Genomic DNA, 23653 nt, shown 5'->3' on the forward strand with positions numbered 1-23653 from the left:
CGTTTCCTGCGGCAGGACGCACTGGCTTTCTCCACCGCTGTTCCAGTTGCCGAGCCAGCGGGACCCGAGGGACCCGGCGTCCACGGGCATCGCTGCTCGGGCCTGCAAAAGCCCCGTGCCACACGCTGGCACCGGCCCGCTGCTGCGCTCGCTCTCCCCAGGCCCTGCTCCGTGCCGACTCCCCCGGCTGCACCATTCCCCGTGCGGCGTGTGCCAGGCCACTCTGCCGAACAGCCAAGCGGCGCTGGGCTGCGCATTGCCTGCGTGTCAGGAGCCTGCAAGCTGCTGCTCGGGAGCAGGAGCTAAACCAGCACGAACCAGAGGAACAGAAACCTCTGCCGCTGTCCTCCGGCTCTGCCCGGCGTGCTGCCAGAGTGGTGGTGATGATGGGAGAGGCCGAGGAAGGACTCGGCTGCATTTGGAAGGCTCCAGTCCCCTAGACAGAGCCCCGGAGCCGCAGGCAGGGAGGACGGCGGAGCCGAGCCGCAGCTCTGCGTCACGGGATGCTGCGGCCCAGCAGCAGCCACCCCCAGGCCGCGCGGCACGGAGCTACGTGAGGGACGGCAGGCTCGGTGTGAGCACCCGGCCCAGCCCTGCAATACCTTGCACAACAGAGGTTTATTTGGAACGAACAGTTTCCCAATAAATTATGTAATTTAAAAATTTTAAAGAAAAGAACCAAAAAAAAAAAAAAAAAAAAAGAGCCACAAGGTAGGGGAGCCCCCAGCAGCTCAGCCAGTGCACGGGCACCACAGAGGCACAGGGACACCCGCGGGCTGAGCACAGGCACCGGCGGGGGCTCTGGGACCGCAGCCCCCCCACACCCCACATCTCTGGCAGTGGCCTCCCTCAGCTGAGGCCACGCAGCCCCTGGCCCGAGCAGGCAGGACTCTGCTTAGTGTTTCCGTGGGACAAGCCTCCCTCTTGCACCCATCAGTTGCCAGCCCCCAGGGGTGCCCCCTCCCCAGCTGTGTGACCCTGGCACTACAGCCCCCCCCCGTCCAGCACAACACCCCCACATGCCCCCCAGCTGCACCTCTGGGCCCTGAGGTGGAGTTCTGGCTCATTCCCCCCTGCCCCAGCCTTCACCTGCTGGCAGCACCTCAGGGATCCAACGCCAACCCAGTCACCCAGCCCCAGTCCTACCCCCGTGGCTCTGCAAGCAGGGCTGGAAGGGACAGGGTCTGGTGCCTGCTCCGTGCCACGCACAGGGACAGCTCACGGCCCTGCCTGACCCAGGGCCCTCCAAGTCACCCACCATCCCCTGTGTCCCAGAAGGAAGCTGGGGCACAGGGGAAAAGGAGAGAGAGCAAGGCCCAGGTGACAGGGGCAGAAGGCTGGGAGTGCAGGGAGAGACCTGTGTGCCAGAGCCCTACCCCCCGGGAAGGAGGGAAGAGGCCAAATGTCCAGATAACCTTCCTGTGACAGCCACAGTCCAGCTTTCAGAGCACAGTGATGGGGCATCAGGGTTGGCTTTGCTGCATGGCAGAGGGTGACACATGCCCAACACCAGTCTGGGGCAGAGCACAGGGCTCTCGCCAGTACAGTCAGTACACACCAACACACGTGCCTCGCAGCCGCAGGGACACAGCGTGCAGGCTGAGCGCCAGCCAGCCGCACCACGACCCTCCAAAAGCACCGGCAGTCTCCACCCTTCCCTGCACTGGCTCCAGGGAGACGAGGGTGAAAAGGAGAGAAGCGTGACTTGGGGAACTGGTGACACTGCCATGGGATGATCGGGCCGCTGGCACAGTGCTTGGGTAACAGATCCACCCAGCTCCCAGGGAGAAAGCAGGAGGCTCTTGTCGTGGATGGCAGTGCAATGAGTGTGCAGGTCCTCTGCAGCGTAGGGTACAGCGGTGGGAAGGAGAGGGGAACACGTCCCTTCCAACTGTAAACACGGCACTTGGAGTAGCTTAGAGCCTTTTACCCTTCTGGAGCTGTCAGAGGCCCGGCCTCAGCACAAGGCTGGTGGCATAGGCCTCAGCTTTGGCACACAGGCAGGAGTCACTCCTCATCCCCGGCAAGCAGGAAGCTGTAGAGGAAGTTGATGGCACGCTGGCGGTCCTGCTGAGTCTGCTTTGCCATCAGATTGGGTGGAGGGCGCAGGAGGAGGCTGGAGAACAAGGCTGCTGCAGAGGTAGGCAAAATCAGTTACTGGTCAGGAACGGAGACCTTGAAAGGTGGCAGGAAGGGGTTACGTTTCAGTGAGGGCAGCAGGCATGGAGCAAAGAAACAACACGCTTACCGATCATGGCGACGCTGACGTTGTTGTCTTCTGAGTATCTGAGCAGCTCTCGGAGAAACGACATTAGGTACCGAAACACACTGCGATGGCAACGAGGCAGCTGAAAAATCACCTGCAGAGAAAACAGAGACGGGAAGCTCTCCCAGCCCACATTGCTGCACGCTGTGGCGCTCTGGACTCCAGACAGGCAGCTTTCCCTCTTCTGCTGCCTTGAGGCCACTGCGTGACCACTGGTGCAAGCCACAGGCCCAGAGAGAAAGCAATAAGCCACCAGCTGTAGCCTAGTGCTGATGGCACTCGTGGGCTTTGGCTCCTGGTAACACTGCCTCTAGGACAACTGCGTCACCAGGCAAAAACTACTGCTGCCCTGGGACTGCTTACCGCTCATTTCCAGTCAGATCCCAGCTCTTACCCCGTGGCTGCACAGCAGCAGCATGAGGACCAGGACAAGAGGTTTCCCGATGCCAGTACTGAAAACGTGCCCCAAAACTTCTTCCTCTGCCCAAGGACATGTTTGGCCTTGCTTGCTGCCCTACCAGATATTTTTAAGAGCCACTCAGTCATAGTCCTTAAGGGAAGCACAGGAACTGCAGCTCTGAGCAGGTGTTTAAGCCCTTGAGACCAGTGGAGGCTCTTCCACTCCCCAGGGCTCCTATTCCCCAAGTGCTCAGGGTGACACAGGGCACACTTGGGGTCTCTTTGGAAGCCACCAGGACTGCTGGGAGACACTGCAGTGCCGACCCTGGGGCGGGAAAGCACTGCCAGAGCACCTAGACCATTGTGCCCACTGTAAAGAACATCCAAGTGCCTGCTCCCAAAGCCCCTCACCAGCTCACGGGAAGGGAGTGGGACCCAGCAAGGCCCAGGACCAAGGCAGGGCTCGCAGCTGCAGGCAGAGCTGCCCTGAGCCTGCAGCAAGCAGATGGAGACAGAGGCAGCACCGCACCTGTCGGCACAGCCGGCTGTTGTGTGACCAGTCGAGGCACCGCTGGTACAGCTCGTAGCAGATCACGGGCTCTGGCAGAGCCTCCAGGAAGATGAGGAGTGCTTCAGCCACGGAGTGGTTACTGCCCGCTGGATGGCTGGGAATCAAGGGGTATGCTGAGCAGATGGACCACCTCCCTCCCCAGTCTGCTCCCTGCTTCTCCTCCTTCCCACTTGCTTAAGTCTCCGCTTCCTCCTTGCAGGTCTTGCAAGTTCTCTGCCTGCCTAACTGCTGCCTGACACCACAGCCTTCCTCCTCCTCTGTTGTCCCCCATCCATGGAAAATGCTGTTCCATCCACCCTGCACTGGGTCTGCCCACCCTCTATCCCCACAGAAGTCCTCTGTTCCATTAGCCCCTTCTCCACATCATGCTCCCCACTGTCCACCCTCATCAGCTCTTGCACTTGGCACGGCCTTGCAGAAGCTTCCAGAGCTCTGGCCCTGTGGCTGCTTTAGCCAGCATATGTTCAGCTTCGAGAGAGGTTATCTCTGGGGGGACAGAGAGGAGCCAACCTCCCAGCAGGTACCCTGCCAGCTAAAGGTCACAGACAAGGTCTCCTGAGAGGGAGCTCTCCCAGCAGAGCTGAGATCCGGCAGGCTCCTGGGAAAGTCAGGTGCACCAAGGATACGGATTGTCTCGGGGATACTGGTGTCCAGGCAGTCAATGATCTGCTCCAACTCTTCTTGCATACCTGGAGTCTGGAACAGGTCCTCCTGCCAAAAACAGCACAGGGATGGACAAAGTCACCTTCCTCACAAAGGCTGAGGCACATAGTGACAGCGGGGGTGAAAGCTGGTACCCCCGGCCAGTGCCTCGAGCACAGGGGAAAAGCCCTGCCCTATAAATACCAAACTGGAGTTGATCGCCAGGGTGCTAGTGATGAATCAGGTCACCAAGCTCTACAGAGCTTCCTGGCATGGCAGAGGCCCTCTCCCTCACCTGGTGGCAGGCATGCTTGAACAAGTGGTCCACCAAGAGCCAGATCTCCTTCGGCACCTGCAGTGGCATCCCACTTGCCTCCTCACTGTCCAGGGCGCCCATCTGCAGAACGGATTTCTCCTGGTGGCAAAGAGCACACAAGGTTTCAGGGAAACCTCAGTCCCTCTGGAAGGGCCTTGGTAAAGAAAGCCTGGAGAGGGGAAGAAGCAGGACCCAGGACTCATCTGGCCTTCACTTGCTTTTACAGCATAGAGCCATCACTCTGTAGGTCCCAGCTCCACTCCCTCCCGCTGCCCCACAGAACAACCTGGCTGGTCCACCATGAGACTGCAGAAGACAGCCTCGGCCACACTGCAGAGGAGTTCCCCCCAGCCACACCAGCTCCCACAAGAGGGGTCTCTTGCTGGCCAAGATGGCCTGTCCAAATCACAACTCCCACCCCACACCCTGCAGCCGACACTCCGGAGGACTAGAGCCTAATGAGTCCATCTGCTGCATTAGCTTCCACATTTTAGGTTAAATCCAGCCACCACGCCCTGCTCATCCAGCTGATCTCTGGATGCAGAGTCAAGGACATGCCTTTCCTGACTCTTGTGTGCTCTGACCATGTCTGCCCTCTGGGCTCTGAAACGGTCCAGTTTTCTCAAGTTTCTTTCCTCATTTTCCAAAGGAGAGGTCTCTGCTGAACAGACAACCCTGACACCATTGTCACGTTTTCCCACTTACTCATGCAAAGCAGCTGATGAGCTCAACTGCTCAGAAATCTCCATCACAGCAATCTTTAACAGGATCAGTGTTTTTTGCTTGGTTTTACTTTCACTTTACGATTGCTCACGTTCCTGTGTGCTCCCAAGGAGGAAGCCATGCACAGCTCTCCTGAAGCACATTCAGCAGAAGCACTCAGAACAGACCAGCACAAGCAGGATCAGAATCCAAGGACACCAGCAGAGAGGAGTGCCACAAACCAAATGCAAAGCGCTTCGTTTCAGCTGTCAGCTTACATGACAACTGTGATCACTGTCCCTCTGCAGCACACACAATCACTCTCAGCCAGCTGGGGCTGGGTTTGGCTTCCCCCGGTGCACTCAGAGACACCTCAGGTTGGCACAAGCCCCGCCAACACAGGCAATAGCTACGCTTGCCACACAGTACAGTATAGCTTTGCTTTGCCCCGCACACCACTAGATTTTACCCAGCTAGCAGACACTGGGTCACAGCTACATGTCTGCCTTGATCATCCAAGCACACAGGGAAGGTTTGGAAGCAGTATGTTAGGCAAGCGCATTACAACTTTCCTCCAAGAGGGAAAAGGTGAGAGCTGTGGACCCTCTTTGAGAGCTAAGGGCTCTTCAACAGAAAATCCCCACACTAGGGCATCACAGCACTGGAGCTGAGCGCCAGAGCAGCACTCGACTCTGCCAGACTGCCCTTGGCATGACTTGGACAGCTGCAGAGACCCCCAAGGCAGGAGACCCCAGCTGCTTAGAGCAAAGGAGGAGGAGAAGGCTCAGGGCTTCTCATGGCAGAGGAGGAGGCGACGGCGGCGCTGGGCCTTCGCTTTTCCTTGCGCGTTGGACAGGCACCGAGCGCCCTCTCCTGCCATGTGCGAGGAAGGGAAGGCACGTCCGTGTCCTCTGCGGGAAGATGCTCTGCAGAAGGATGGTCCCAGAGGGCAGGCACCAAACTCCTCCCTTCCCCTCTGCTAGGAAGGAGCTTTATCTGGTTCAACAGCCGAGTTCAGTCCCCTCTTGGAGAGAGGACATCCATTCCCTCTCCTGTTTTACCCTGTCACTGCATTGACAGCCGGGAGAGGGACAAGTCACCCAGCCCAGGAAGCCTGCACAGAGCCAGCTCAAACAAGTTGCCAAACGTCTGAGCGGGCACAGGGAGAGCAGGAACAATGCTGCCACACACACCCCAGCATCTCCCACTTGCTCTTTGAATGACAGATTTGACTTGCTTGGCCTCCAGCGCAGAGCACAAGGGCAAAGAAAAGCAGTGATCCTGCTCAGGCATCGGTGGCTGTGAGAGCCGGCAGCCCAAGCTCTGCCACTCGAGGAAGCAGAGAAACATCTGTCTCCTATGCGAGGCCCTCCCTTGGCCTCCATAAGGACGCAACAGGATGAAAAGAGCAAAAGACTTCAGTTTTCTTATTCAGCCCTCTCCTCACATGTCTGAAGAGGTTGCTATGGTGAACCCCACCTTATGTGTGTGGTTATAGCTAATTCAGACATGTCAAAGGTTGGCAGTCTTTTCTGGAAATATCTATCATTGCTGCCAGGATCAGGAGAGTATTTTTTTTTCCCCAAAGCAAATTTGGTGAGCTTTAAGCAGCTCAGTTGGGCTGGCCCCATTTTGGCTATGGGGTCACTTTGTGTTCCTACATGTTCTCATCTAGCCCACAGCTGTGCTAAGAGGCTTTGCTGGAACAAGTGCTCCCTCTGCACCCACCTCCCCTTCCCTCTTCAGCAGAAAACAAGGGAAAAACTCTCATTCTTTACAAACAAGTCATTGAGAAGCAGACTTCCTCAGCAATTGCTTGTGTTACCTTTTCTAAGAAGCTGTCTTCTCCCTGAGAGTAGTGGGAAAGAGAGAAGAGGAAAAAGTATCGTTAAGAGAGAAAATGCACTCTCAGATTAAGCAGAAACCTAATTTGCATTACAAGAACCCACTGAATGCCAGGTCCTTCACACATTTTGCTGACATGGCCAAAGTTAAACCTGTGGTGAGAGATTTGCCTGCCAATTAGCAAAAATCCTGCTCACATGATACACAACCTTGTTAGGATTTCTACAAACTCCTCAAAGGGGCCTTGCAGCAGCACTGTTCACTACCTAGCAAACAGCCAGACCACAGGCAGATGAGAGGTGTCGGCCAGGCAGAAGTTCCCCTTCTTGAATCTTCCCGGTCACAAGTAAATATCCCTGTATTATTTCAGCCATCTTCCCTTGTGACCAGGCCAGAGATAAAACATTCACTAGGCTAAATCTGTATTTCTGAGCGTGTGGCAGCTGTGGAGCTAACAGGCCCCCTAAGCAGCTTTGTATATAGTCAGGGAAATGAGTGTTTGTGCTCAAAACCCCAGGCTGCTCGTCTGTCTCAACCTAATAGCATTAACACACTGCAAGGAGGAGCATGCCAAAGCCCCCTCCAGGCTGCATGTCCAATCCCTCAGGCGATCCTGAAACACAGCATCCGTTTACCAGTGCAGCGCAGGCTGGCAGCGTAAGCCACTGTTTAGTGGAGTCCGCAGGAGGAAACAGAAGCAGGTTGCCCAAGCTGAGTTTTGGCATATCAGCCTTTCAGGGTAGGAGCAACCGAAATGCATTCAAGGGCTGAGCTGGAAACATAGCTGCAGCTGCCACAGCACAGGGCATGGCTGGGAGGGAGCAGCATCTCGGGCTCCCCTGCAACTTCTGCAGAGCCTGCTTCCTTTGGAGGCTCACTGAGTTTTAACACAGCCACAACAGACCGGCCTCTTGCAGAGAACAGCTTGCTCCAAACACGAGCTGGCGCAGGTTTCTTCTTCCAAGGCACAGGGGGAGGGACCGCAGTCACAGGTTTGGGATGCCAGATAGCCACGCTGCACAGGAGAGAGGCTCGTTTCATAACTGGGTGAGTCATCTCAACAGTCTCACTACCACCTACCTGACTGCTTGCCCTGCTGTTCACCTCTCTTCCTGTAGTGTTCAGCATGATTAGCTTTGTGAGACTAACCTGCTCCTGACAAAGATCCTTCAAGAGGATTTTTAAAGTCCACAGTAGGATCCCAAGAAAAAATAGGATGAGACACTAATACCGAAATCCCAAAGGCAAGATGCTCAAGTGTCAGCAGCTTCTCCCAGGAGAACTAGGAGAGCCATTTTCAAACAAGCTCCCACCTACACTTTGCTATCCTGCATCAAACTGCCTCTCAGACCCTTACTGACCTGCATTCTCCACATTTCCCTCTGCTGAAGACAACAGATACAGTCTAGCTAGACTAAGAAAAATGCTTGATGCAGTGAATGACAAGCCTTAACACTACATAAGTGCAGGAGGGAAACTGGTTCTTAACACACAAACACACTGCCTTCCTTGCACACAGTCTAAATGTCAGCTAATTACACATAACCGGACCAAAACGCTTCTGGGCTGCAGAGTGGTTAGCACATGTACCACTCTCCCTTCCAGGAAGTGCTCAGCTTGTCCCGTCTCCAAGAATTTCTCAACTCACAGGCATGATCAAAACCAAAAGACCTAAAATAGCTCTAACATGACAGTAGCTTTATAATCTAAGCAACTAAATTTTGCTTTGGGCTGTTACACATCGTATTCCTTGAGTTTGCTTAACACGTTCCGATTGAAGTACTGCAGTCACACTGACCTCACTGACACAAGAGGCTGTTTCTTTGCTTCAGATACTGGGACAGGGTGTTCTTCTCCAATTGTTTTGCTTCCTGCACTTCTATATGTTTCACTGAATAACAGAAGAAGGAAACCTATAGGTAAAGGAAGCAGAAGCAGCCTCAGAGTACTCTTAGAAAAGTAATAGTGTGTGTCTGTGAGGGCAGAAGCTAGGAGTCTAGGCCTGAGTTCCTATTCATCAAGCAAGAAGTCAGTGTTGAGCACTGAGCGTGAAAAAGTAAGGGGAAAAGCCACCAAGACTGATGAAATGCTCCAGACCAAGTTCAACACATTTCTAGAACAAGACTGACTTTCAGTTGAATCCTGAAAAGTATGAGAAGCCTGAGGCCTGGATTAGCTGCTACAATTGAGGCGGCAATCACTGTATCTTGCCACCTAGATTCTGCTTAGCCTGATCTTGTGATTACAAAATCAAAATTCTGGTATAAAAACCTCTCTGTATGTTGGGCCTGTGAGAAAAGTAGACACCTGGAACAAAAAGTGGGAACTGGAAGAGGCAGCAAGAGGCATGGTGCAAGTGCTAAAGGGAAGAGAAAGAAGTGTAAGCAGATGGGAGTGGAAGCTGTCAAATCTACAGATGTGAAAAAGCAGCAGCTCACTGGACGAAAAAAATGCATATAGGGCTGAGACTGCAAGATATGAGAAGAGAGAAAAGGTATCACATGTCAGAGAGACTAAAAGAACTGGGCTAATCTTTCAGGCGAACAAAAAAGAAATAGCTTTCCCAACTAAACAAGAATGGGTAGATAGACTAAAACTCAGGAACTGTTAAACCTCACTGAAGCAAGGCCAGGAAAGGCCATCAGAAGAGAGGAATGAACACAGGCTGAGAACAAGAATTAAGATCCCCCAAATGGGGCTTAATCTCAGAATCAGCCATGAGATACCAAAAAGACAAAAGGTGACTAGGGCACAATTGCACCCCCTCACACGCACACAAGTGGCTTCAGAAGGATGAGTATTGATGATGCTAGGGGCCGGTGAAGCTTGGGGAGAGGAACAGTTATCTCTGCACCGCAGAAGAGCTTGCTCACTGTGGTTGGTGTGAGAGGAACTGGCCAGAGAGGCTGCAAGACTGGCCACTTGCTGAGCTGTGCTCATCAGCACACCTAATAGCATCAAAGTCCTTTCTTCAGTCCTCCTGCTTCTGCTTGCTCCTTCCCCTGAGCAGTGCGAATGCCACAAGTATCCAGAATAAAAAGAATCCTGGGGCCCTCGTCACTGTAGAAGCAGGCTAGGCACCTCGGAGGAGAGCATTGCAATCATACCTCTTACGACACACCAGTGCCACCCAGCTGAGCCTGCCAGCACCAACATGACAGTAACACAAAACACAAGGTGCTGGGATCACTTTTTTGTCCTACCAAACAATATTTAGAACCTACTCAGAAATAGGGCATAAAGTACAGGCTGTCAAAAGCCATTGGTTGCGGTGGAGAGAAATAATAAAAGAGCACCTCAAGCTCTGGAAAAAGTAAATCAGCTCAGAGCCAGCAGAGCTGACCCAAGCTGAAGGCATTACTCCTGCTTTTAGGAGTAAACAGAAGGGAATATGCTCTCTCCCTCTTAAAAGAGCTGCTCCAGAATGCTGTTACTCACCAGGTCAATGAGTTTGGTGACTGGAACTTCTCGGATCGGTCGTCTCATTCGGCATAAGGCCTCCAGGGAGGTGCCAAAGCAGCTGGGCAGGTAGGTCCCACTGATAGTAAGGAAATAGTCCTTCCCTCGGTCCAAGTGAAGGACAAGAATATCCTCGATTTTATCCTCACCAGAGTTCAGAAGGGTTACTGAGTCCTTACTGACGTACACGTCCAGGGAGATGTCCGTGCTCTCATCTGCAACAGACAGGAGCTCTCAAGAACACACAGACACTCTCCAAAAGGGATCACAAGGACAAACATACAGCGGCAGGGACAAAGGCCACAAAACTGAGAAGACACACAGACAAGGATGATGGCAAGAAAGGTGAAACATGGGAAAGATGGGAAGGACTGAATGGAGATGGTGCGGCAGTCTACACCAATACACACTGTAGAAACCGTGGTAAAACTCACCTGGCTCCAAGTAACCTTCACAAGGCTCAGCCCGAAGCCATGGCTTACAGTAGTGGCTATCGTTGAGCTTTGGGATGAAGGAGAAGTGACAGGTGACCTGCCCATTATTGGTGATCTGGAACTTCTGCTTCTGCAGCTGACGGAACTTCACATTCTCAAACTCAAACTGCAGAGCAAAGAGAAAACACAAATCACGTTAGTGGCCACAATGGGACACACAGCTAGGCACCCAGACTCTGCAGTGGCAACCCATGACTGAGAAGTGCCCACGCAATGCAGAACTCCTGCAGAAGACCTGCCGAGAAGCCAAGACAAGATATCCCTTCTAATCCAATTCCTGATCATAAGATAATGGATAAAGTTCAATTTCTTATAATCCAATTTACTGAATCAAAGTCTTTAAAAGTAGTTCTAGCACTTCTAAGGCTGCTGTGTTTGGGAAGTGGACAGCGATTCAGGTTTCATCCTCACTTCTCTACTGCTTAGCTCCAGCGAAGGAAGAAAGTCATTCTCCATTCTGTCCATTATACGAACGATGTCTTCAAACAACTTCCGATACCTCTGCTCATCCACAACCTTTACCTGTGGAAGATCAGAAAACACTCAGCAAAGTTCCTGACCAGCTTCACAGGAACCCTTTTTCACTTCTGCAGTTTGCTCATGACAATTATTTCCCTAAGCACTTGCTACGTGGAGCTGAGAGGCTAAGAGAATTTGCATGCATGGGTGCACCTTCAAGCTGCATATGCAACTTTATGCATATTTTACCCCTACAGATGTTGCTAGGGTCTTTCTGGCCACTGATCACACTACTGGGAGATTACTGGGGGTGATTTCTGTGGGAGAGCATTGGCATCCCACAGCATTACTCATGATTCTCCAGAGAAAGAGGAGAAAGGCTCTCCTTTAAGGAGACTTGAGCTACCCAGGGAGGAGGATGTAGCAAAAATGGACGTGGACTGTCTCTATTCAGTAAGCTAGTAAACCCAAATCTGCTGCCAGCCATTCACCAAAGAAATTCAGATGTGAAACAGTGACACACTCTCTTAACACATCAGAGGCAACATTGCAACAGCAGGCACAACTATTTACAGGTTTCTGCTATGTCTCTTTGCAGAGGAGAGAAAGCAGTAGCTCACCCATTCTACTACTAGATATCATGGGTTATACCTCAGAAGCTAAGCAGCATCATTAAAGCAGTCAACAGGAATGTCTTTCTATTTATAACATGACCACTCCTGCTTGGGTAAACTCTGGCAATCACCTGCATTACTGTGGCATAACACTGTCCCAGTGCTACACAGCTAAGCTGTGCTGCACATGAAGATCACAGCTGCTGAATTGTTTGCTGAGCAGAGGCTGGCACAGCTGCCAAAAAGCAGCTCACCTACACAGTGGACACACCTTATTTTTATTTACTCTGTCCTCTTGCAACAGCATTAGCAGAAGGGCCTTGAAGATATACCCACCTCCCGAAGGAATGCATGACAATATTGTAATTCTACCCTAGCATATAAAAAAAAGTTACCCCGATGCGGAAAAGCGCGCTGACTGGCTTGTGGTCACTAGTCTTCAGGTCCATATGACTGCAATACCGGAGCTGATTTATGTTTCCTCCTCTCCAAAGGATTCGATCACACCATGCTGGCACACGACACTTTCCACTACAAAGAAAAACATGTTACTAGGGAAATCCAACGATCCTAATAAACCATCCAAGCTGTTTCTCTTCCCAGCCAGGCAGCTCCCTCCACCCCCACTGTCAATGACTGTATCACCAGTGATGAGATGAACGCCTATCACTTCCCTCAACTTGAATACTATGTTATTTCTTCTACTCTCTTCCCCTTTCCCTATACAGTAGCTAAAATTCCCGTCCTTTCCAGCATCAGGAAACAAAATAGCCTCAAACAAGACTGTTTCCACAGCCTGAAGCCATGTGTACTGTGACCCAAGCTGCACTAGTTTCTTTTGCTGCCAGATCTTTCTGCCCATTACAATCTGATCCATCACTTATTGTTTCCACTATGGAAAGTCTACTCAGCTATTACTATAATGTTACGAAGTCTGAATCCTGGGTTATCCTTCTGAGATTAACTACTGTGCTGATTCATAAACATGGGCAGAGTAAAATCCAATTGCTATATGGTTTGAAACTCCTTCTTGGGAGTTTCTCCATTTAGAGCAAGCTTCTGCAGCAGATGCATAAATGCCTGTGGGAGGCACCAAGCAGAGAGCAGCAAGCAGGAACCACTGTTGCTATCGCAGCGTAGCCACCCCTGCGGGTGTACAAGTCAGGGGACAGGATGACTCAGAGAATGTGTTTCCTTCTCTCTTCAATCCCTTTTATACCGTTTGTCTGTTCCTGGTAGCAGAAAAAACCCTCCAGTACAGGGCCACCTGTGAGTTCATGCTTTACCCGCCTGTATCTATTGGAATCAGCAGCAACTGAGGTTTAAGGCATGTGCCTGGTCAACATATACAGGGTCTGCTTATTTCAGAAAGTAGGGGAAACGAGGGAGTACAAACTTGTCTGTCCACTCCAGCCATCACCATAACACTGAGAGGTATCTCCAGCTCTAGGAAGCAGGAAGTCAAGTTTTGTGAGAAAGTGCTTTTTATGTCATAGGTAAACATGTCCATTGGCAGCCAATTTACCTGGAGTCCCAGCGATCTGTTTTAGAGTCATATTTATATGTGGGGATGAATTTAATCTCTCCCTCGGTGAAATCTGCAAATGCTTTCTTCTGAGTGCGCTGAATATTCAGCTAAAGCAGACAAAGAACGCTTTTAAAAAAAACCCAACAGAACAAACCACTCCAAATACCAACCCCCCCCCCCCCACAGCAGAGTGTCAGAGAACAGATCTATAGGCAGAGCAATTGCAACCTGTGGCTATGGGATTCACCAGACATCCCCCAAACTGCCTCTCAGACCTTATACCTTTAACAAAGGTAAAAATTCAACACATCAGTGGAATGTTTTCTAAACAGACTGAATACAAATTGGCACAGTGCTGCTTACCAGACCATGCAGCAGACAGCATAAAACAACAGTTAAGGGAAATATTAATTGCTCCACTTGTGCTAAATGCCTTCATTAGTTTTCAGGCTTAAGCATCACCATCATTAATATTTCACTGCCAATCATTTTAGCAAAAGCCTCCAGGAGTGCATTTGCCTGACAACCTGACACTACCTTCCTTTTCTCATTTACTCTTCTGAAAAATTTCCTAGTTGTTTTCCTCATAAAAATCTAAGCTACAGTTGTTTTCTGCATGAAGCTCCGCAGTACAGCAGAAATGAGCTACAGAACAGAATCAATCAGATTTACTGTTAAATTGTGTGTCAGAGATGATACTACACTATTTCCGTTCATGTTTCACAGGTACAATCCTTCATCATAAAGGCACATCTGGTGCTGTATTGGTTTTCAGTGTGCTGCAAAGAAATGCTGAGCGGGGAAGACTACAGCACAGAATTTAGGTCAAACTGGCTGAGCAGAGAAGCCTTGGCTACAAGTGCTGGTCTCCAAATCAATACCTCTTCCAGAACACCGATTACAGCAGCTTTTGTTGCCGTTACAAATTCCTGCGTTCTAGCTTGTGGTTTGTACATAAGAGAGAACTCTTCCAATGAGATGCAGAGACATTTCTATGGTAATTGCCCGAGTCATCCAGTTAACCCTGGTATAATGTACAATCTATTTTTGTTTAGGGGGTTGATGTCACCAGGACACCCAGAGTGCTCTCTGTCTAAGGTCTAGTGTCTATGTCTACAGACACTTATTGCAGAGGGTCTGCCAGCTCCTCACAAGCGCATCTTAAACCAAGATGACCTCACAAGTACAGAGAAAACATAAGTGGAGTTCACTGACCTGGTCGTATGTCAGCAACTTCTGAAGATCATTCTTAGTGATAAGACTTTTCACTTCACTGGCATCAGGGAGACAAAGCCTGTAGTTCAAGTCTCCTAGCCAGATGACAACACTGAAAACAAAGACAAACATGGAAAAGAAAAGCCAGGAGTTAGTATTGCAGGCTGCACAGGGAAGAAGGGGTGCAGGAGAATAGATGGATGGTTGCTGGTGATTAAGGTTGAGACATGTGGAAGACAAAAGGAGACATGACAGATCGAGTCTGACAGCAGAAATTTCTAGTGGCAGCAGATACTACAGTATAAGTCCATCTCCTTTGGAATCCCACATGGGATTGAACACTTAGTTTAATGGGAGATACTTAGGTTTGCCTCAGTCTGAAGAAAGCCTGAGAACACCACCAACTCTCCATTGAAGTAAAACCAGTGTATCTCACCAAGCTTCATAACCTCTCAAGCTACACAAAATCCCTCTAGTATTCAGGCTCTTCTTGTGTACAGAAGAGGGCAATGACAGAGCTCGTTAAGCAGACCCTGCTTGTCAACCAGTTAGACAGGCTGATACACATGTATCTGCCTGCTCATAGCTCGTGTGATACCATGGTTTTACCAGTTTGTTTTCCACTGCCTTTCTTTCAGCCAGACCGGGCTGCTACTGTGTACACTACTTAGCAAAGACTGACTGATGCAGAATTGGCAAAAGCAGAGTTAGGTTCCTGTTGAGTTTATGACCCCAAGAATGTTATTGTCCTATCTCACCCATCCGCCATACCTCATCAGCACCTGCTCTTACTCTGCTCCTCTCTGGGCTTTCAAACAGACCTACAGCCTTCTCATTACCAGCAGCTAAAGAGACACTTGTGGTATTCACTCTTTACTCCATAAAGGTTTCATTTAAAGATTAAAATCCAAACCCATCTCTAGTATCAAAGCTCTTCCTAGTTATAGTCAAACCTCAAAATTTCCATCAGTGGATTATCAAGGATAATCTAATATTTGAAGTTTTTTCTGTACTAATTCACTCTACATTTTATTTTCAGTTTTTAAATGGTTTAAATATTAACTACAGAAGTATTAATCATTTGTATCAGGTTTAAGAAAACTTAATTTATATGCTTTGTTGTACACACATTTGAGTTTGATTTGGATTATTCAGCACCACTGTCACCTCATTAAAAATAATAATAATTAAAAAAAAAAAAATCAAGTATTGCCTGGACATCATCCAATTAATTTAAAAAGAAACTGAAACAGCAATTGTAAGCACTTGCTACTCAAAAAGCCTAAACAGCATAGCCTCTGCCCAACCTGCTATCCCTTTTCTTCCCCTATTCATACTCCCATTTCCCATCACAAAAAACCCCCTCAGTTTCTTCAAGCCCTGCAATGTTCAGCCATTGACTCAGGAACAGTGCCTGCTGGAATGGAAGTATTACACACAACATGCAAGGAAAGGGCCGTTAGAGACATGTTGCACAAGTCACCACAGTGAGAAGGTGACCACATAGTTTGACTGCAGGAGCTGTAGCACACCAGAGGCCTTGGCATTTTCAGTTATATTATTAAGCCAGAAAACTTATCTGCACAAAATCTCTCGTTGCTGTGATTCTGTCTTGATTTGGATTATTCAACACCACTTCAAAAGGGAAAACAGCAAAATAAACTTACTCGTGTTTCATGATGTTGAGCTGAGGTAGACTATCATCAGGGGTTACAAAACTCATCCGAGCACAGATATCCTTATAATCCTGATTTCGCCGCTCAAAGTCCTCCACGTGAGCAGCGAGGTGGGAATTGACAATGCAGAAGGTTGTGTTGTGGAACACGAACCTCACTGCCACACCACCCTTGTTGCCCTGGGGAGAGCAGGTATCAGCGGTCGTTAGAGAAGGCAGCAGGTGAGGCACCAGGGAGGAGACGGGGATGGCACAGACAGGTGAACAAAACCAGACTGTGCCATTTCTTGTATGGATACACGGAAGCAACAAATTGGCCTCCATGACTCACCATCTTTCCCATGATTCCCGTGCCCACAGACTCTGTCATGATCTCTCTGATATTGCTCAGCTGATCCTTCTTAGCAAATATGAGCAACATCATCCCAACTAGACGGACCATTTGCACCTGCAAAAATAAAAGGGATCCCAAGTTCCCAGAAAGGCAGTGGAAATGCAGTTCTGATTTGCCTGCTCTGTCTGATGTTCTGCTTCTCTGGCTCTCCCTGTTCCTCATTATGTTTTGTACTCAATCCCTGCTTGCAACACCACCCAAAGGACCTCCTGTCCCAAAGCAAGGTTCTGGAGACAATCTATCATCCCCCAGTAGCCATCAGCTGTGCTGAGCTCACTACATTCCCCACTCTGGTGCTTCCCTACAAACAGGGCTGTCTTGTGAGGTAACAGAAACTTAATAAACACATAGCAGATCTGTTTGTGAAGTCTCAGCCTTGTTGTACTCTAATCAGCAAAACAACCAGAGGAAGATATTGAGTGGTCTAGGTAGGCATGTTGCAGACAGCTGCTGGCTATGGCAGTCAGTGAGGGCTGCAGGTCCAGCTGGGAGTCAGTGCTCACCTTTGCTTACTCAGAACTACAGCAAGCCAGTGACATGCGCTAGAGGGGAATGGACAGAAAAGTTCTTAATTCCCAAGGCAAACATGCCTGACACAAGGGGTATCAAAAGGCAGCCATCTCCAAGCTATACAAACTGCTTTTCAGAAAACACTTGTTCTCTAACGCAAAGAGTCTCTTTCTGGAGCTAAGAGGTTCTCCTCTACTGCAGAGCTCAACCCACAGGTGTTAACACAGTGCTGACGCGCACCGTCCCAGCAGGGATCTCAGGTCTGCTGCTGATTCTTTTACGCATGCTAAGCCAATGCACTTCCCAGTCCATGACCTCCCTGTACCTTCAAAACAGTGGGGTCACAACTCTGAAAGCCAGCAACAAGGCCTAATCTTCTTAAGCACACTCTACACGCTCACTTTAGAGGCATAAAAACATTAAGATGTGTTGGGATTAAGTCTACTTAGTGAGGGAAGAAGCTGAAATCAGAGAATTCCACTAGAAGAGCCCAAGTACTCAGTCCACTTGCAGGAGTGGAATTTGCATGCAACCGCAAGTCTTATCTACGTTTTCAGCCACTTTCCCCTGCCTGCAGCCACATCCTGTTCTCTCCCTTTCACCAGGGTGGGGGAAATTCACCTAAAACTCAAGCAAAGCAAAGGGACAGGAACATGAGCCTCTCTGCAGTTCAGCTCATGACCCCTGACTCCCTCTCAATGAATCTCGGTTCAGCAAGGTGCTCTGTTTTCCTACTGTGATTACCTATAATACATGCCACTGAGCTCAACTCAAAGCAAGCAGGACAGGGGTGTGACAGTGAACACATCGGCTAAGGAGGAAGGGGAAACTAGTTAATGTATTTATTTAAGGGCTGGTACCTACAGCAGAAAGGTTTGCTACAACAGAGATAAAATATAATGGCTTGCTCTAAACCAGCCAGAATAAAGTCCTGCTGCCACAACCGAAGCAATTCTGTCCCAAGGCAGCAGCCTCTGGAAGATTTCACTTCATAAATTATCCCATTCCTCCAAGGAAAAGCTATTCATTTAATTTACCAGCTCAAGACACACCTTGCTTCTATAGTACAAGGGTGAGAGGGTAACACAAATAAAGAATTTGAACCCACTGCTATGATTCTATTGAACATACTACTTCCATGACACCTACCTCATATTTTATGAAGTAACTTTGATCCCCATCTTGATAAATTTCTGCTTCAAAGTACAACATATCCCTACAGCTGTGGGGCAGAAATAGACTCTCCAGATTTAACACATGCACAGGTGCACACATGCCAAGCACACGCCCTTTGTTTCTCCAGTCACCACTCTTTGGGTCAGGTGAGGCAAGGGGAAGCCCATTTCTCTTTTCCTTCCAATCATGCCAACTCTATGACAAGACCCCACAACACTGAACAGAACTCACTTTCTTATACTTAGCCTGAGGGTGCAGGGACTTCTCCACAGCAGACAGCCACTCTTGCTCCTTTGCAGAATCAAAGTAGAAAAAAGCCTCGGTGCTGAGATCCAGCTCCTGGAACCTAAAAAACCACGCCAACTTAGCACATCCCACCTCTCCTACAGATCACCCTCTTTCTACAGAAAGGTCCAATGTGAAGCTTCTAGCAACAACTCTCCTTGGAAGAGAAGGTCCTTATTCCCACTTGCTAAATAAAACGGCAGAATTTCACCACAGTGCTTCCAAAACCTTACTGCAATACACTCCAGCAACCACCTCTCTGAGATGTATTATTTCAGGTGGAGGACAACCAGAGAGCTCTGTGGATGCCTCACGGAAAACCTATTTTGTTATGTCATGCCAGCCTCCTTTAACCCGATACTCTGCCTCATCCAAATGGCTCTTTCCCGTCAGACAGCTCTTCTGAGACACAGCTCAGCTTTGTGGAACCTCTGAGAACATGACAGGAACTTAAAACAAAGACAACCCACCAGTATCCAAGCAAGAGCAACAAGAAACCCAGAACCTTAAGCAAATACGAGGTCACTGCTACTCACCCAATGCAATAGAAGTCTGGAGGCTCTGTGTCACACACCAGCCAGGGTTCCAAACCGCTGTCTGGAGACTGCCCATTCACATTCCACGTTCCCACAAAAAATCTACAACACAAAAGCAGCTGAACTGTTAGAAAACACAATAACAACCACATCAGCCCAGTCTCTCTAGTGCACACACAGCAGCATTCAAGCTGGGAGCAGACACGACACACAAGCTGTCCATGTGCAGGGCCATGCCAACTATGGGGTAACTGAAAATTCTTCTAGGCTTGGCTCATTTTCAGTGACACTCATCTTGGGAATTTTGCAGAATGCTACAAAACTGAAGACATTTCACCAGGGCCAGCAAGCACCTGGCTCTTTCAACATCATGTCATGCAGGGCAACACTAAGACAGTGTGGTGGGATGGCTGCCTTTATCCTCTTTCTGCCCAACTGCTTCAGTCTTACTTAAGGGTCAAGAGATCTGACACACACAGGGAAAAAGATGCAAAAGGAGAAGCTCCGCCGCAGGCACTTATTGACTTTCAAGTCTGCATCGATCCTCATTTAGCCACCCAAGCTGGCCACACATCAGCAGTTGTCAGATTTCAAACCTGGGCTAGATTTGAGTTCACAGAAGAGATTAAACAGCTTTGTCTCTACGTACACTGTTCCACAGTCACAGCTCTAACCTGAAGTTGTGGAGGTTGACATATGCCTTCTCTCTCTTGGCAAGCACATGTTTGATGAGGCCTTCTCTTTGGCCTGACTGGGTGCTGGGCAAAAACATTTTGCGCATAGTGTTTGTCACTTTTGGCTGGTCTCTGGATGTACCCTCTCTCTCTCGGTAAAATCTAGGAAGGAAGCAAGAGCAGAATTAAAACTGGTTCTGCTGTCTAGGAAGAGAAGGAAAAAAGGGAACAGATTCACCATGTAACTTACTGCCTATTTTGAGGCACAGGAGGAGGTGGGGGTTCCCGGCGAGATCCCATTTGGTGGTTTTGCATGTTTCTTTTCTCTTCTAGGCTTAGAGTGTTGAAGTCATCCTCAAACCCCAGAGCTCCTATAATGAAAAAAACAAGCACAATACCCTGAGAAACCATTTAAAACAGCTCAGCTCAAGAAGGAAAAAATGTAACTCCACAGAAAGTGAAAAAGCAAATGATAATAGCAATATATCAACTCTGCTGACTTGGGGAACGAGAGAAAGGGGTACTAACCGCAAGCCAAGGCAGGAGGGAGCTTAACATACACAAACCAAGGCACCAGGCAGAAGACAGCACTCAAGAAGGAAGGGACGGTCCAGGGCAACAGACTCCAAGGACTGATATGTTTTATTTTGTGCAGGGTGAAGTGGGGCAGAGGCCAGACTGCTGAGTGCAGGGTCAGACACAGCTCCCTATCCCTGAGTGCCCCATTACTGTACAGATCACAGAGCGTAAAGAGGTGACAGTCAGTTCAGTACCCGAAGAGGCCTGCGATAGACCTGGGAGGTTCTTCTCCACCTGATGCCAGCTGGCTGAGTCCTTAGGTTCAGGAAGAGAAGCTTTCAGGTGGGCTGGAAAAAAAAAAAAAAAAAAAAAAAAAAAAAAAAAAAAAAAAAAAAATCAGCCCTGTCAACCTGCTGGCAGTCAGAGGATTTCACAAACACAGCTACAGCTCTGCTTACCTTCCTGTATGCTCTGCACTTCTGAAAGGAATCCTAAGCAACGCTCCTCATCAGGGATTTCAAAGAGCCGCTCTGCTGTCTCGTCACCTTGTATCCGGACCTTACAGCCTGCTTCAGGCATAAACACAGACTCACAGAGTCAGTCAAGGCTGGTTCACAGATATTATGCCCTGAGAGTGACCAGGCTTTCTAGGTATCCTTTGAGCTCATCAGCGAAAGCCAACTTCCAGCTACTGTTTCCAACGGAAATCTGCACCTAAACTAGTTTCCCTGTGCTTCTGAGATCTACCTCCCTGCCTGGGGTATTATCAGTCATGTTTTCCTTGTTTTAGGAATACTTTTCCCTACTGCGATCTCACAGAGAAGGGCTCTAAAAGTAGTAAGAAAAATTTATTGAAAGGGAAAGCAGAATTGGTGACTAGAGAGAGCGTTGTCAACACTGAAAAAGGCAGATGGTAACCTAGGCTCAAGTACAGGTCAAAGAAATGGAAGGGAGATGAGAATGGTTCAGAGTGCAATGCAGGGCCTTGAGAAAAGATTTAAGTTAAAGTTTGACCAATTGCCAATACTTCAATCTGGGCATTTAAGACCATGTCTGTCATGACTGTCTGAAAGAGCCAGACAACAACATTAGAGGAAATACAATCCCTGCTTGATCAAAAGACAAACACAAAGCATGGAGTAAGATTATGAAGTAATAGGTAAAATAAGCATGCGTCAGTGCCCAACAGGCAGCCTGTTTCCTGAAAGGAGCTTTAGCCGTGTGACTACAGTTATAAAACTTACTGTTTGTAGCTATATCAATCAGTAGAGTTTCTTCTGCCTCTGGAAAAGAGAAAAACAGGATCAAGAGAGTTCACACTGAATGCTGCAGCAATTGAGGACTCAAAAAAGCAGGCTGCCTGCTACTAGCCACAAAAGAGCCCTAACAAAGGAACAAACAGCTTTAATTTATGTCTGTACTATTAATAATGGCCCAGACAGAAAGAATGGTCACATCTGGACAGTCATTTCCCACAGTCAAAGTGCCACAGGGGAGACTCCTAACAGTCAGAGTTCTCACACACCTGGATGGTTTGTTCCACATCAGTGTAGCTGCTTTGGGAAAGACCAACCCGACAATGAACTTCAGAGCCTGTCGACACAGCAAATATGATGGGCAGAACCAGACTGAATTACACAGAAGGGTATAAGCTAACCCAGGAAAAGGTGCTTTTATTCCTGAACAAGCATTTGCTCCAGGGACATACACTGCTATTTAAGTTCTTTCAAGACAAGGCCTAAAGCTCTTTCCCATTCCATGGGTGGCTGTTTGGACTTGACAGCTTGCCAGACCTTACAGAAGTTTCAATCTAAACACGCAGGAATTGCACTAAAGCTCCCAACTCTTGCCATTATGGAGAAGACAGACAGGCAGACATCAGCAGACAGCAAATTTCAGCCATTGCAGGCAGGCACTGAACAGACTGGCTCTATATGGTGCCGAGCCCACCACTCATTTGAACTGGCCAAGTTCCTCACAACTGTGTGCCGACATAGAAAGACTATCCACTCACAGGAGGAAGAGGCAGGATTCCATAAACTGCAAGTTTTAGTTTCACAGGGAAGCATTCAGTCTATAAGGGTGCTCAGGAGGCAGGTCAATAAACGCCACTAAATTTGGGTTTTGCCGATAAACAGCAGCAGATTCCTGCCACCGCAAGAGAGCCCGCGCCAGGAGAGTCAGTACCTTGTACGCATTTAAAGCGGCTGTTGATGGGAATATAATCCGGATCAGAGTTTTCTTTCTCCTGTGAATGAATAACTATCCTGGAGAGAGGAAAAAAAGGCTTGTAAAAACACTGACACAACTCCCTCCTCAAACACAGACAAAGGTTAATACAGTCACAAGAGCTGTATTTACAGAGAAACGCAATGTTTGAATTCTATTGCTGGGGATAGAAGAGAAAGGGAAAAAAGCTCAGAGCCACACAGGATGTGGGTGCACGGGGTGAGAAAGTAAGCACCGTTCGACTTTCACTGCTGCAGAGCAGCCCCAGCGTGAGGGTGGCAGTGGCTCTGGCTCCTCGGAGAAACCCAGAGGAGCAGGGGAAAGGCGCGGGAACGCGCAGCTAGAAAGCAAGTTTCTCATCTCCCCGTTCGCAGGATGCCGTCTCCCACGCTGTAGGCAGAACGCCGGGGGAAGGGAGGGCCGCCAGAACCCGCTCTGCCTCCCGGCCCTCTCCGAACACAGCAGCTCAACAGCTTCTAAGTTTCCCGGGACAGTCACAGCGGCCGTGGCCAGCTCGGTACAGGCTTGGCGACCCGGGGTGGGGGGGCTCGGCGGCGGTGGAAGAGAAACGAGCTGTTCCGGGACAAGGCTCCCCCCGCAGCGGCAGTACCGGCCTGACTCACCGGCACAAGCGGCCAGACCAAGCCGGGCTGGCGGCACCTCCCGCCCGGCAGGCAACCGGGCCCGGCCCGGGCCAGGCCCTAGCGTCCCGCTACCGGGACGAGCGACCCAGACCCGAGCTGCCCCGCGCCCCCCCCCCCCCCGCCAGGCGCAGCCGTTGAGCGGCCGCCAGCCCCCGCCGCGGCCCGGCACTCACCCGTAGCGGCCGCTCCGCCGGCCCAGGCTCAGCACACACGGCTCCCGCCGCCCAGCCCGCACCTCCGTGCCGGTAACGCTCTACGCCGCAGCTAAGGAAACCGCCGCCGAACTGCCCTCCTCCCCCCCCGCCTGCCCGGTCCCTCCCAGCCCTCCCCGGCCCCGGGGCACGGTCCCGGCGGATACGAGGAGGCCCCAGGCCGCGGCGGGCGGCTCCATGGCGGCGCCTCGGTCTCCCGGCGACTTACGCGCTGATCACCGGCGCGGCGCAGAGAGGCCCCCGCCGCCCGCCACACTGCCCCCTGTCGGCGGGGGGACCGCCCCACTCG

The 23653-nt window shown here is 50.0% G+C and overlaps 1 protein-coding gene across 5 annotated transcripts; it reads right to left on the reverse strand.

Moving 5' to 3' along the window:
• Positions 1-599: 599 nt before the first annotated feature.
• OCRL (OCRL inositol polyphosphate-5-phosphatase) lies at positions 600-23643 on the reverse strand. Of its 5 annotated transcripts, none has more exons than XM_029997094.2 (24): positions 23511-23643; positions 23326-23405; positions 22467-22546; positions 21524-21562; positions 20738-20845; positions 20534-20626; positions 20011-20131; positions 19761-19922; positions 19087-19188; positions 18497-18611; positions 16517-16633; positions 16178-16365; positions 14511-14622; positions 13293-13402; positions 12163-12298; positions 11106-11216; positions 10635-10800; positions 10180-10415; positions 6722-6745; positions 4174-4293; positions 3863-3947; positions 3195-3322; positions 2249-2360; positions 600-2132 (listed from the first exon to the last, which is right to left on the reverse strand). In XM_029997094.2, exons 1-24 carry the CDS (start codon positions 23541-23543, stop codon positions 2008-2010), a joined length of 2703 nt encoding a protein of 900 aa, XP_029852954.1. In that variant the 5' UTR covers positions 23544-23643; the 3' UTR covers positions 600-2007. The 5 variants fall into 5 exon arrangements, with proteins under 5 accessions (XP_029852954.1, XP_029852953.1, XP_029852955.1 ...); XM_029997093.2 differs by having other exon boundaries at positions 20738-20848; XM_029997095.2 differs by lacking the exon at positions 6722-6745 and having other exon boundaries at positions 20738-20848.
• Between the last annotated feature and the right edge of the window lie 10 nt (positions 23644-23653).

The sequence above is a fragment of the Aquila chrysaetos genome, chromosome 21 (assembly GCF_900496995.4).
Source record: "Aquila chrysaetos chrysaetos chromosome 21, bAquChr1.4, whole genome shotgun sequence".
NCBI lineage: Eukaryota > Metazoa > Chordata > Aves > Accipitriformes > Accipitridae > Aquila > Aquila chrysaetos.